Below are 12714 nucleotides of genomic sequence, written 5' to 3'. Positions count from 1 at the left end.
AATATTTTGAATCTCTTGTTTTCCTTGTTGATGATGTAGGATGTTGAAGGGAAATGATCTTGGTGGCAAGAGCATATTGGAACTTGAGCGATTAGAGCATCAATTGAATGATAGCTTAGCATCGGTCTTAAAGAAGAAGGTTTTGATCTCTCTCTCTCTCTCTCTCTCTCTCTCTCTCTCTCTCTCTCTCTCTCTCTCTCTCTCTCTCTCTCAATGTATTAATCAAGGTTGTCAAGATTGGGATCATGCATAAGATAATTTTTGGTTTGTAAGATCGGGATCGTAAGATTAGGATCAAGATCTTAAGATCCCACAAAATAAAACATAATTTTAACTTATAATTTTAAAACATGAAAAATATCTCAAACATTCGGTTTTCCATTCAAAATCTACAAAAACTTCAAAACATTAGTCACAACTCACAACACAAATAACAAACGGTAAAGTGGTAATGGGGAAAAGACATAAAGTAGTAAGTTCATTTTTTTCATTTAAAAAAAATCAAGTGAAGGTAGGATCGGATCAGATCCCGATTCTACGATCCTACCCCCAATACGACCCGTATACGATCCGACTTGTTTTTCATACCTATGATCATAGGATCGTACGATCCTACACAACCTTTGTATTAATTATGTGAAGCTTTATAAGGTTTTAACAAAGATGGTAAACATTTTTTTTACAGGAGGCTATGCAGTCTAAGGAGATCCAGTGTTCCAATCTCAAGGTAAATTATGGGTTTGATTATATTTGTCTATATGATTGAAACATCAATGAAATTATGTTACAAATTGGTGGATTCAAGAAAACACTTACGGCATTGTTTTTTTCCTATTAATTGTTGTGTACCTAAATTATGTAAAATAAATATTGTAAGATACTGACAATGCACTTAGGGAAATAATGTAAAAGGTTGGGACTTTTTAAGTTAAGTTGTTTTTTCATGTTAAACGAAAAAGAAACATGTATTTTATGTCTTTATTAAGTCTATTAAGTAACAAAGAAACAAAATCTTGGAGTAACTATCTTTTTCCTTATATGTTGTATTTGTTCTTCTGGGGCAAGAGTTTGGTTATGAAAACAAGGTTCTTTAAGAAGTTATCTTGATGTTCCTCGACACAACATCTAATTCCATGACTTTTTTATTTTAATATAAATATTAACTTTAATGTTTAAGTTTTAATGTCGTTCGCCATGTGTTGCAGATTGATATGATGTATTTTAACCTGTCAACTCAGCTGCCTATTCAACCCGGAAGCAGCATTGGCCATGGGGTTACTCCAAATACAGTGACAGACATTGAAACAACACTCCAATTGTGGTATGGTTACTTAATCCTGTCAATCAAGTTAAATGGTATTTTATTATTAGCGACAAGATTGGTTGGAGTAGACGTACTTCTAAGTTATTTTTAATGATGATGATGAGGTCATTCATGTCTTTTGCATAAAAAATACATCTTGATTGAGTCCTTGTAACATCCACTTTTTTAGGCAAGACTAAAAATTGTAATTTTTATCCCAAATCCAATACAAAACACAGTAGAACACCTTTTGTTTCGTCTTGTCTTTCTTAGTAAAAAGAGACTTTCTTATTTAAATCTATGATGGATATTGATACGGTTGTGGTTACCAGTGGTTACCAGGTTTAGATAAATTGCATAATACGGATAAGCTAACATAATGTATCTTCATCATTTTATTAGTTTATGCACCAAACTATTTTTTTTCATGATTATTGTAATAATAGTTATGTCATAATCGATAAAAGAAAATAGTTTAATGGCTAAATCGTTTAATAATAGTTGAGTAGCTAAATTATTAAAAAACAATAGTTTGTGGCTATATCAGTAAAAAAAAAATAATAATAATAAATAAATAAAAAGTTATGTTGTTAAAACGACAAAAATTTATGGTCAAATGGCTAAAATATTAAAAATAGAATGACTAAATCGATAAAAATAATAAGATGTGGTTAAATCGAAAAATGGTAAAAATTTGTTGTGTTGTTTTTGTACTTTGCCCTTGTCTTGAAAATGTGTAACAGGGGAGAATATTTTTTTTAAAAGTCAATAAATATAAATTGATTATCACATATAATACTTAAATGTTTAAATTGATAAAAGGGTGAAATTACGAGATTCTTATATCATTGTCTTGACTTTTGATGTTCAGGCCAACATGTAGTGACCACTCAAAAGCAAAGGAAGCAACATTGACAAGGAGGGAATGTAATTCAAGTAGTTGTCGAAGCTACGAGATGGAGCAATGACCATGGAATACTCATTAACCATCACAGATTGTTTGACTCGCATTGCAAGTTTTGTTAGATGTCGGCTTCCCGTTTTTACCCTTTTATTGAGAAATTCCTTTTGACATATATCAATCTTTGTGTGCATAATAGGTGATTAAACGTGATATCTATAAGTCATATATAAATTGTTTTAGTAAACAATGAATTCCCAACCCTTTAATTATTTTTATTTAGAATCAAAAAATATAGTTCAAGAAAATTATGTTATTACTCTGCTTTAGCCTTGTGCTGTCATTTTGTTTTCGATTTGGTCAATCTCGTGTATGCCTTATAAATCCCCTGTTAGAAAGTAGGGACGAAAGTGGGTCCAAACCCGGCACGGATGGACCCAAACCTGAAAAACCAGGAAACCAGTTAATGGGATTTTGTAGGATCGGAAACCGGGCCGGTATATAGGTACAAATTCTGGTTCGTTCCGAGTAGGTTAGCAGGAAAAGTGGGTCTAGAACTGGAAAACCCGGAAACGTGAAAGTGGGTCGGGTGGAACTGAGTAAAGTGGATCTAGAACCGGAAAATTTTCAGCTTTGATATCTCGAGTTCGGGGGACTATAAATCATTGAATATTTAAACAAAAATATCAAAATTATAGTCTTAAATTATGTACTAACAATTCTCTTTATCTTTTTCTTTCGTCCTCTTTCTTTTTTTTCTTTTTTCTTTTTTCTCTATCTCTGCTCACAACAATTCTCTTACTCTCTCATTCTTTTCGTATCTCTACTCTTTCTACTCAATCTTTTCTTTTCTTTATCTCTTTCCCATTCTCTCTAGATCTCCATCTTTTCTCATTATCTCTCTATCTATCACTCTTCTACTCAATCTTCTCTCTCTCTCTCTCTCTTATATATATATATATATATATATATATATATATATATATATATATATATATATATATATATATATATATATCGGAAATTACAATTTCCAGATGAGAGACAAGACGAATCTTCCATTATTCAAGTAATCAACTCTTCGGTCTTCACTTCAACCATTTACTCTTTTTTTAACGTTAAGAATCAAGACTCAAGACTCTATTATTAAAATATGTAGGCTACACACATTGATATAAATTGTAGTAAAGACTCTATTATATAAAGATGTAGACTGTAATAAATTTTTTGCTTGTAATCTATTCCAATGTTTGGTAATGCTTGACTAAAATCGATTATTTGGGTGCTGATTTGGTCTTTCGGATTCTTAGATTAAAATTTGATGTTTCTATCTATTGATCCAAAGTTCATTGCCAAGAACCCCAAGATTTTGATATTTTAGCACGGTGAAAGGCTAATTATCTTGAATGTCCTACTTTGCAATAAGTTGTTACAGATGTTTTGACTCTACCAGTTTCTACATTTGCTTCTGAATCATCCTTTAGTACTAGTGGAATACACATCACTCCTCATCATAATAGGCTTCATCAATATACATTAGAATCGTTTAACTTGTGTACAAGATTGCATGAGAAGTTAGGTATGGTTTTCTATATTTTAAAGCTTTATATATTATTTTATTTTCTTTAACAGAAAATATTTTGTAAAAGTACTTATATTTTTAATTTTTTATTCTTAGGTTGCACAATCAAACAGAGAAAAACATTTTGCGAAATTTAAAGTTATAGAAGATGATGAAGTGTGTCCAAACGTTTTGGATCATGATACTTAGTTTATCAAGGTTTGTTGTTATTTTAGTTTTAAAAAAAACATGAGAATGTCGTGATTATCTTTTTTACTATTTCGTCAATGAGAATGAAGTATGAACTGTTAAAATTTTAATTATTATTATTATTATTATTATTATTATTATGTTTTTTTATATTTTCAAAAAAATAATTTTTTTTTCAAACAGATATCCATCATGTTACCCGTAACCGACGAGGATTTATTTTACCCGAACCCGTCACGAATTACATGGGGCGCAACGGGTATGGATGTGGGGATCGGAGTGTGGGTGTTGGGGGTGGGAATTGTAGTCTCCACCCATATTTGTCCCTATTTACATCCCTAATTATGAGCTACATCATTATCTTTATACCTAATATCACCCTCACATACAACCCCATAATAAGGAACTTATTATGTATTCCTCAGGTATATATGAGTTAGTGTCATAAGTAATAAATTACATATGTTGTTACTTCCGACACAAGACGATCTATTACTGCTAGAATGATTTTGTTATGCAAATCGATTATAACCACTTAGACAACATGAGTAATTACATATGTACTGTGTTAGAAAGCATACCGGTCACAATAGTAAAAAGAGTTGACATTTTATCGTTAATTATTTGTATAACTATGCTTGATCCAGAGCACTGAAAAGACATATCTAATTAATATGTAACTTTGATTTCGAAACCATCAATTTAACCGATCAAATATAGTTTATATGAGTGGTTAAATCTACACCATAGTTAGTAGGTGTAATTTGCAGCTATATAATGCATAAGTCCATTTATTCGTTTTCATTTTTCTCTACTACAAACATATTCTAACAAATTACTTACATATACTCATTTTCACTAATATAAATATAGATGACAAAATGCTCTAAACAATTTCTAAAATAATCTCTACAAAATGGACCAATAAATGATATACAAATGGTTATCTTAGTACCAATAAATGATATACATATGTTTATCTTAGTAGCTCTAAAATGGTTTTCTATAATACCACATATTTTGGATTGTAATAATGTTAATCCGGAATGTACCAAATTAAATTTCAGAGTAGCTTTACGTCATATTTCATCAACCCTGGAATAGTCATCGAATGACAGAATAATAAAAAATAAAGCACTTTAAAAAAATTGTTTGTTTTTTCCTATTTTACGATATAAAAAATATTTTTGTTAATTAACTCGTTTCTGATGCTTAGTTTAATTTATATATCAAAAAAAATAAATCAAACTAATTTAGCGTTTAAATGGCCTGGCTGAGATAAATTTGGAAAATATAATAAAAAGTGATTAAACTGAAACAAATTAAAATAGATAGGCTATTTTATAATCATGTCAACTTAAATTTTTGTAAAAACAAAATGACGATAAAAAGTAGATAACACCTAATCAAATTTATCTTTTCAAACGGTGAGTCGGTAATCCGTAATCAATCTTAAAAAATGACTACGGTCAACTTTTTTTTTTTTTTTTTCAATATCAATGCGTATCTCTACAACATACGTAACATAGAATTAACATTTACAAAAATATTATTAGCAACTGTATAGATTATATAGATTTGAATAATTCTTCAGTTGTCCTATTTCTATGTATATCTAGCTTACCATGTAAATCACTTTATGAATTTAATACAATTGCTAATAAATATATTGTTATTAATTTCTCTTATTCTATTATATTAAACTTTTACCAAGTTGTATAAATCTACGCATATATTGTTATTAATTTCTCTTATTCTATTATATTAAACCTATACAAAGTTGTATAAATCTACGCATATATTGTTATTAATTTCTCTTATTCTATTATATTAAACCTTTACAAAGTTATATAAATCTACGCATATATATCGTCTGGATGATATCTTATACGCAATGCCAACTATATGGTGTAGACATATATAGCATATATAGTATTGATTTTATTGTAATATATATTTGTATAACCTGAAACTTGCTAATAATTATTTTAAAAGACGTAAGATAGTGTTTCTTATTGAAAAAAAAAAAACGTTTGTTTTTTCCGATGAACTCTTTTATGTTGTTAGCCGATCGATGTTTTCACGCAATATAATTCATTTACATTTGTGTTAGTTTTTATAAGAAACAAAAAAGTTTCAATAAAATATATCATTAACCATTATGTTTAAAATAACTAAAGAAATACTATTTTTATTATAACTTGATTTACATTATTTTAATTTGTTACGATTATAATTTAAAAATAATCTATTTATTTCTATTTACTATAAAATTTTTGGGTTATATAGTATCTCTGACTTTGTTAAACCTTTTATAGAATAAGATTTGAAATCACACGTATTCACATAATAAAATAAAATAAAATAAAATAAAGTTCATTAATATTTCTATTCAATTCATTCGTCATTTAATTCCATCCAACTAAAAAGATCCCCAAACATAATAATCTTTATCCTAATAACATCATTTCTATTTTCATAAACTCAAAATCTAACAATCGCCGACCAAACTGATGTGACATAATACATAAAGTTCTCGCAAAAGACGAAAATTAACCATATCCCAGGATGAATGTCGGAATAAAAAGGGTAAAATCGGAAATCCACATTTTACAATCGGCATTGAAGATTCCATGATCATTGTTCCATTTCATCGCTTCGACAACTACTTGAATTACATTCCCTCTTTGTCAATGTTGATTCCTTTGTTTTTGAGTGGTCACTACAAGGTGGCCTAAATACCAAAAATCAAGACAATGATATCATACTGATTCACATAACTATAAAAATGTGACAAAAAAAAAAAAAAATACTTTCACCGCTTTATTGATCATACTCACTAAATTATTTTTATAATGATTAAACCATTATATACTTATTTTGACCTAGCAATTTACTTTATTATTATTATTATTACTATTATTTCAATTCAATTTACTTTCATTTCTATGTAACAAAATATTGTATTTTGAAATTTGTGTCAAGTTATATAGCAATGTCATCCAAAATCCAAATACATTACAAATGTAGAATTTTCAACTTATAATGTGGTAATAAAGAAAGAAGTTGATAACAAACTGTTGTCTTGGATACATTTTTCAATTTTACAGTAAAAAAAATGAAAGTATAATGATGTAATAGAAGAAAACGATAGTTGAATGCTTAATACACAAATTAAAGAAGATACTTTAGATATTTCTTGCATTTAGCGTTTCTTTTTTTCTGATTACCCAGTTTTGATATTCAAGCAAAATACAAAAAGGAATGACGTATTTTCTCAAAAAAAAAAAAAAAGTTTAATGACTAAATTCAGAAACGAATGAAAATATGTTGTGTGTTATTGGTATTACGCCCGTCTTTGGGAACATGTGACAAGAAAAGGTATTTTAAAGATGAATAAAAATGTAAACTTTTAATCTCTACAAAAGAAGTTAATTGACCAAATCATTAAAATAATAAAAGTACAAGTGTTTTTTTGTATTTTTTCTCTTTTGAATACCTCAATTGAAGTGCAGTTTCAGAGTCAGTGTTGTCAGATCCATAGTAGCAGACAGTATCCGGACTAACCCTGTCATGTTTCGAGATACCGGCGCTGCTACTCGGAGCAGCCATGGGTGTCTGTTCCAGGAAAGTCGGTTGAGTAGACGGTAAAGCTAACGGGATAAATCGCCTCAATTTATCAATCTACAACACATGGTGAAAAATTACTAAACATTAAAAAAGAAAATTAAAATTGAAAATATTAAATAAAAACCGGTGTTGTGTCGAGGAATAATGGGATTAATCAATTACTTCTCCACGAAGAACCTCATTCTCGTAACCAAGCTCTCTCTCCTAACAAAAACATGTAAAAAAAGACAATCAATCGTTTCTTTTTTATTTAATGGACTTAACAGATATACAAATTAATCAAATAAACATTTTGTTAAATAAGTTTTAAAAATCATTTATCTAGACAACACTTGATAAAATTAAAAAAGTTACCCGGTGTTTTAAATGCTCCATCTCCTCAAACACCAAAGCATTCTAAAAAACAACATTTAATGTATTAGTTAAAAGTTTATAAAAGTTTGAATAATTCATGCTTTATTTGTAGTTGTGGTGGGGATTTTTGAAATAGAGATAAAAACCTTCTTTTCTCTAACCGATATTATGGCATTACTTAGTTGATGTTCTAATTGAATTAGTTCTTGCACGTTTGTGCCTCCAAGATTATTGCCCATCAACCGCCTACACCATAAAAAAAACAAAAATTTCAAAACATTTCATTAATAAAATAACAAAATGAGGTTCTAGAATAGCAATGTACTTTCAAAATACTTTTCAAGTCAAGTTGACCAATTAAAATCATTGAAGGTTAAAATCGTAAATAACAACTTACATTTTCTTCTGTCTCACCTACTATTACGCAGGAAGTGGGACAGATGAAAAAGTAGAATGCTACTTTATGACCATGAACCTTTTTTATATTATATGTAAACTATGAATAATCATTGCATGTAATAATCGAATTGTATCAAACTAGATACAATTTTTAGAAAATTAAGATTAAACAATTAGCATATAAATCAAAGAAAAAAAGTACATACGCGTTTTCATTTCTGAGTCTTGTGAGTTCATTTCTCAAAACTTCGAGCTCGACTTGTTCTTGCCTCTATGAATAAATAAAGAAATACAAGAAATCAACAACGGGTAATTACAAACATAGGATTAAAATGAGAGTTTGTAATCTTTTAGTACTAAAACAATACTAGACATGAAAAAGGCAACCCCCATGTTCCAAGATTCCTTAAATTTTATAAGGGGTGGAGGAATGAGTTTATCTACATGTTGCAAAAAGTTCACATGACATGACATGTGACCTTTTACAATAAATTTATAATAAATACATTGCAAAATTGGTTATAATTAGGTATGAATGAGGAAAATATGAATGTACCATTTCAATTTGTAGTTGTGATGTAGATGGTTCTGTCGCCCTATTGTATCGATCGAGTATTCCTCGCATGCTGCAAAAAAAATTAAAAAAATAAAATTAAACTTTATCATATATAAATTCAAGTATTGTTCTCTAATCCCACACAAGAATCTAATTTTGTTATAAAAAGTCAATGCTTAGGATACTTCAAGTTTAAAGTTTAGAATTTTGACATTTTTAGTTTTTTAGCACAATTTTTTCAATAGATTGATGTTATTAATGATATGGATACATATTAAAACAAAAGTAAATATAAGGCAACCATTTTGAAAATATAAACTAGCCAAACGTAAGAGAAAATATGACTCTTTTGATGGTATATTTAATGGCATCATACATTTAAGCATAAAATAATTTATGATTCAACAATTAAAAGTCAATAGCATATTCTTGAAAATATACACTAGCAAGATTTAGAATGTCCCACATGCATTACATTATCAAAAAAACCACAAAGTTAGTAATTTATGAATGGAAAAAGAAGAGTACATGAACATGTACAAAATGGAAAAAGAAGAGTACATCGACATGATTTTAGTTAGAACTAAGGGTAATCAACACAATGCAGATTCCTAAGAACATTTTTTTTGGGAAAAAAATGGATGTAGGGAGGGGATCTTAGTCAATCTCAGTAAATGGATGTGAATGGATTCCAAAATTGATTTTATTTTGAAGAATCGAAAGTTAAATTTCACATACATTCGATTAGAAACAGTGGATTGAGAAAAACAAATCCAAGAACTAGGAACAATTAACTACATGCAAAAACATAGATCTATTCATCAGATTCAGAAACCAAAGAATCGAACTTTCTCAACCCCAAAAAAACAGAAATCGCAAAGTGAAAACTTCAATTGAAGTGTCAAAACCCCCAAAAACAACTAAGCATTGGAAGATGAATGCAATCAAAAACCCCAATTAAACAATAAAACTTCAATCAGTTCCAGAAATCAAGCAACAACTTAAAATCCCCAAAAGGGAAACAACGCGAAGTCAAAACAAACATCAATCGGAACTCAAAATCGAATCGGAAAACACATGCAATGGTTTCTGAATAATACCTAGAACTGGAGAACTCGTAAAGTCGACCTGTATTTGAGAAGACGATAATAGCAACTTCAGCATCGCAAAGCACGGAAAGTTCATGAGCTTTCTTAAGCAAACCAGCACGTCTCTTCGAAAACGTCACTTGTCTCGTGCTTACATTCTCAATCTTCTTGATTTCAATTTTCCCTCTACCCATGTTCGATCGAATACAGAAAAACCCACAAAAATTTCAAACACCCAATTGAGGACGACAAACAACGAAGAGAAGAATTTGGCCTTTTCCCCCAAAATCGCTGATTTTTCTCTCTCTATTTGTGTGTATATATATAATTATTATAGAGAAAAAAAAAAAAAAAAGAAACCTTCTAAAACCCTGTTCGATGAATGGAGTAAGTTGCTAAAATTGGGGAGAGTGGGGGAGAGGGGAAGATAAAGAGGCGTTTTCCCCAAATGGCGAAGAGATATGGAAACGGCAAGCTTGCATGGCAATTTTATGAGAGTCTATTGCCTGCATGACTCTCTTTCTCTCTCTACTTCTTTTTACCACATTGGGGGGTTTCTTGTAGGTGGGTCCCACACTATCTTTACTTTTTTCAAACAATATTTTTGCCATTAATGATTTTTAATTGTTTTTGGAAAGTGAGTTCAAATTGGAAAGGAGAGTTTTGGCAAGTTAAAGCTAAAATTAAACATTTCTTCTTTCTATGTTATTTAAATAACTTTTGTAATTTTTTATTAAAATATTTTGAGAATTATTTAAATTGGGTTTATTTTAGTATTTTGAAGATTTTATATCAGTTTAAATGTTTTGAGGTTATCATTTACCATTATTGATTTATATTGTTAATAAAAAAACGCGATTTAAATTGAGAATCATGAAATGAAAAGGTTTAATTTGAAACTACGAAAAGTCAAATCCAACTTATCCTGTCCAAGGGAGTGGAATGTATATTGAAAGCATTTTCCTTTTTTGTCATTTATTTTTGTACTGATTATTTTTATTGAAATCATTTTCCTTTTTTGTCATTTATATTTTTACTAATTATTTCTATTACTTTCTCTTATCATCAAAAAATATTGTTTCCATATTTGCCTTTCTTCCTTTTCTACCAATTTCTTCACAGTTACGTTTATTTTATAATTATTATTATGTTAGAAAAGAATCTACATATAAGAAAATCATATTTTTCTGCTAATTATCTAATTAGTTTGAAAAAATAAAATTTAAATGAAGGAATTAGTAAAAGATGGTTAGTTAAGCATACATATAATTATAATTATCCACTAATAATATCGTAGTATAAGATTTTTCAATTTGTTTTGTAACGCTATAAAAACGATGTTTTATTTAAAGGATATAATCTTTTATATATGTGATAATTAACAAAATTGATTGGAACATAATTCAATCACGAAATTAATTGATGAAATTATTATAAATGCATTTTTGTGAGTATATATATATATATATATATATATATATATATATATATATATATATATATATATATATATATATATATATATATATATATATATAGAAAAGTTCAATAGAGAACCATTATTAATCAAGGAATCAAGGAACCAATCCAAAGCGTCAGAATTTAAAGCGATCAACGGCAAAAGGAAATGTTGTAAACTTTTATAATGGACGCACATGTACCGGATTATAACAAAACTCACTTCCTTTTTTCATTTAAAATTTTTTTAGGCCAAGTTTTTTATCGAAAAAAAAAACCGAATATACCGTTGTTCACGATTTTTCGTCCTCTTTCCATAGAGATCCATGATGATATATAAAAAATGAATTTTTTTTTTCGAAAAAAACTCACTTAATGTTCTTAGTTTTTTCAATATTTAAGTTTATTTTTATAAAAAAAAAACTAATTATACCAAAAATATTAATTTTTTGTATTCTATTAATAAACATCAACACTGATAAAAAAAAACCTCGAACAGTGTAGATTCACACTGTGAATCTAAACTGTAAATATTTTAATTTTTAACATTCACAATATGAAAATTTTCGAACAGTTCAGATTCACATTGTGAATCTGAATTACTATTATGCACACTGTGAATCTGAGAAGGTTCACAAAAAAACACCTCGATCAGTATAGATTCACACTATGAATCTAAACTGTAAATATTTCAAATTTTAACATTCACAATGTGAAAAAGCTTCAATCAGTTCAGATTCACACTGTGAATCTGACTTATTATTATGCACACTGTGAATCTGAGGAGGTTCACAATGTGAATCTGAACTGGTTTACAATATGAATCTGAACAGGTTCATAATGTGAATCTGAACTTAAATATCGTTTTTTTTAACATAAATATTAATCTATGTTTAAAAAGTACAAAAAATATGAATTTTGATATATTTAATAATTTTATTCTATAAAAAAATAGACCTTTAACTTTTTTCATCAAAGAAAATGAAGTGGGTTTTTTTCGAAAAAAAAAGTTCGTTTTTATATATCATCATGGATCTCTATGGAAAGAGGACGAAAAATCGTGAACAACGGTATATTCGGTTTTTTTTTCGATAAAAAACATGGCCTAAAAAAATTTTAACGAAAAAAAGTGGTGAGTTTTTTGTAAAGGGTGGATTTTTTGATATAATCTGGTGTGTGTGCTTCCAATGTAAAAGTGTATATCTATTTCCTTGGTCGTTGATCGTTATGATTTCCAACGCTCACGATTGGTTC

At 28.6% G+C, this 12714-nt stretch overlaps 1 protein-coding gene across 1 annotated transcript; it reads right to left on the bottom strand.

Annotated features, from left to right (window-relative positions):
* Nucleotides 1-6397: 6397 nt before the first annotated feature.
* Nucleotides 6398-10344, bottom strand: LOC145108544 (agamous-like MADS-box protein AGL11). The gene is made up of 8 exons (XM_079045580.1): nt 10015-10344; nt 8915-8984; nt 8565-8629; nt 8106-8205; nt 7960-8001; nt 7768-7809; nt 7475-7659; nt 6398-6709 (listed from the first exon to the last, which is right to left on the bottom strand). Exons 1-8 carry the CDS (start codon nt 10194-10196, stop codon nt 6613-6615), a joined length of 783 nt encoding a protein of 260 aa, XP_078901706.1. The 5' UTR covers nt 10197-10344; the 3' UTR covers nt 6398-6612.
* Nucleotides 10345-12714: the final 2370 nt, after the last annotated feature.

The sequence above is a fragment of the Lactuca virosa genome, chromosome 1, assembly GCF_052849685.1.
Source record: "Lactuca virosa cultivar CGN04683 chromosome 1, Lactuca_virosa_CGN04683_v6, whole genome shotgun sequence".
NCBI lineage: Eukaryota > Viridiplantae > Streptophyta > Magnoliopsida > Asterales > Asteraceae > Lactuca > Lactuca virosa.
The sequence above is the reverse complement of the archived record's forward strand: the minus strand, read 5'-3'. Positions and strand labels throughout refer to the sequence as shown.

Coding starts and splice junctions, on each gene's coding strand:
- LOC145108544 (XM_079045580.1), bottom strand. CDS start 10,196: ATGGGTAGAGGGAAAATTGAAATCAAGAAGATTGAGAATGTAAGCACG. Junction 8,630..8,914: donor CACAACTACAAATTGAAATG/GTACATTCATAT, acceptor ATTTATTCATAG/AGGCAAGAACAAGTCGAGCT. Junction 6,710..7,474: donor GAAACTGCACTTCAATTGAG/GTATTCAAAAGA, acceptor TTTGGTATTTAG/GCCACCTTGTAGTGACCACT.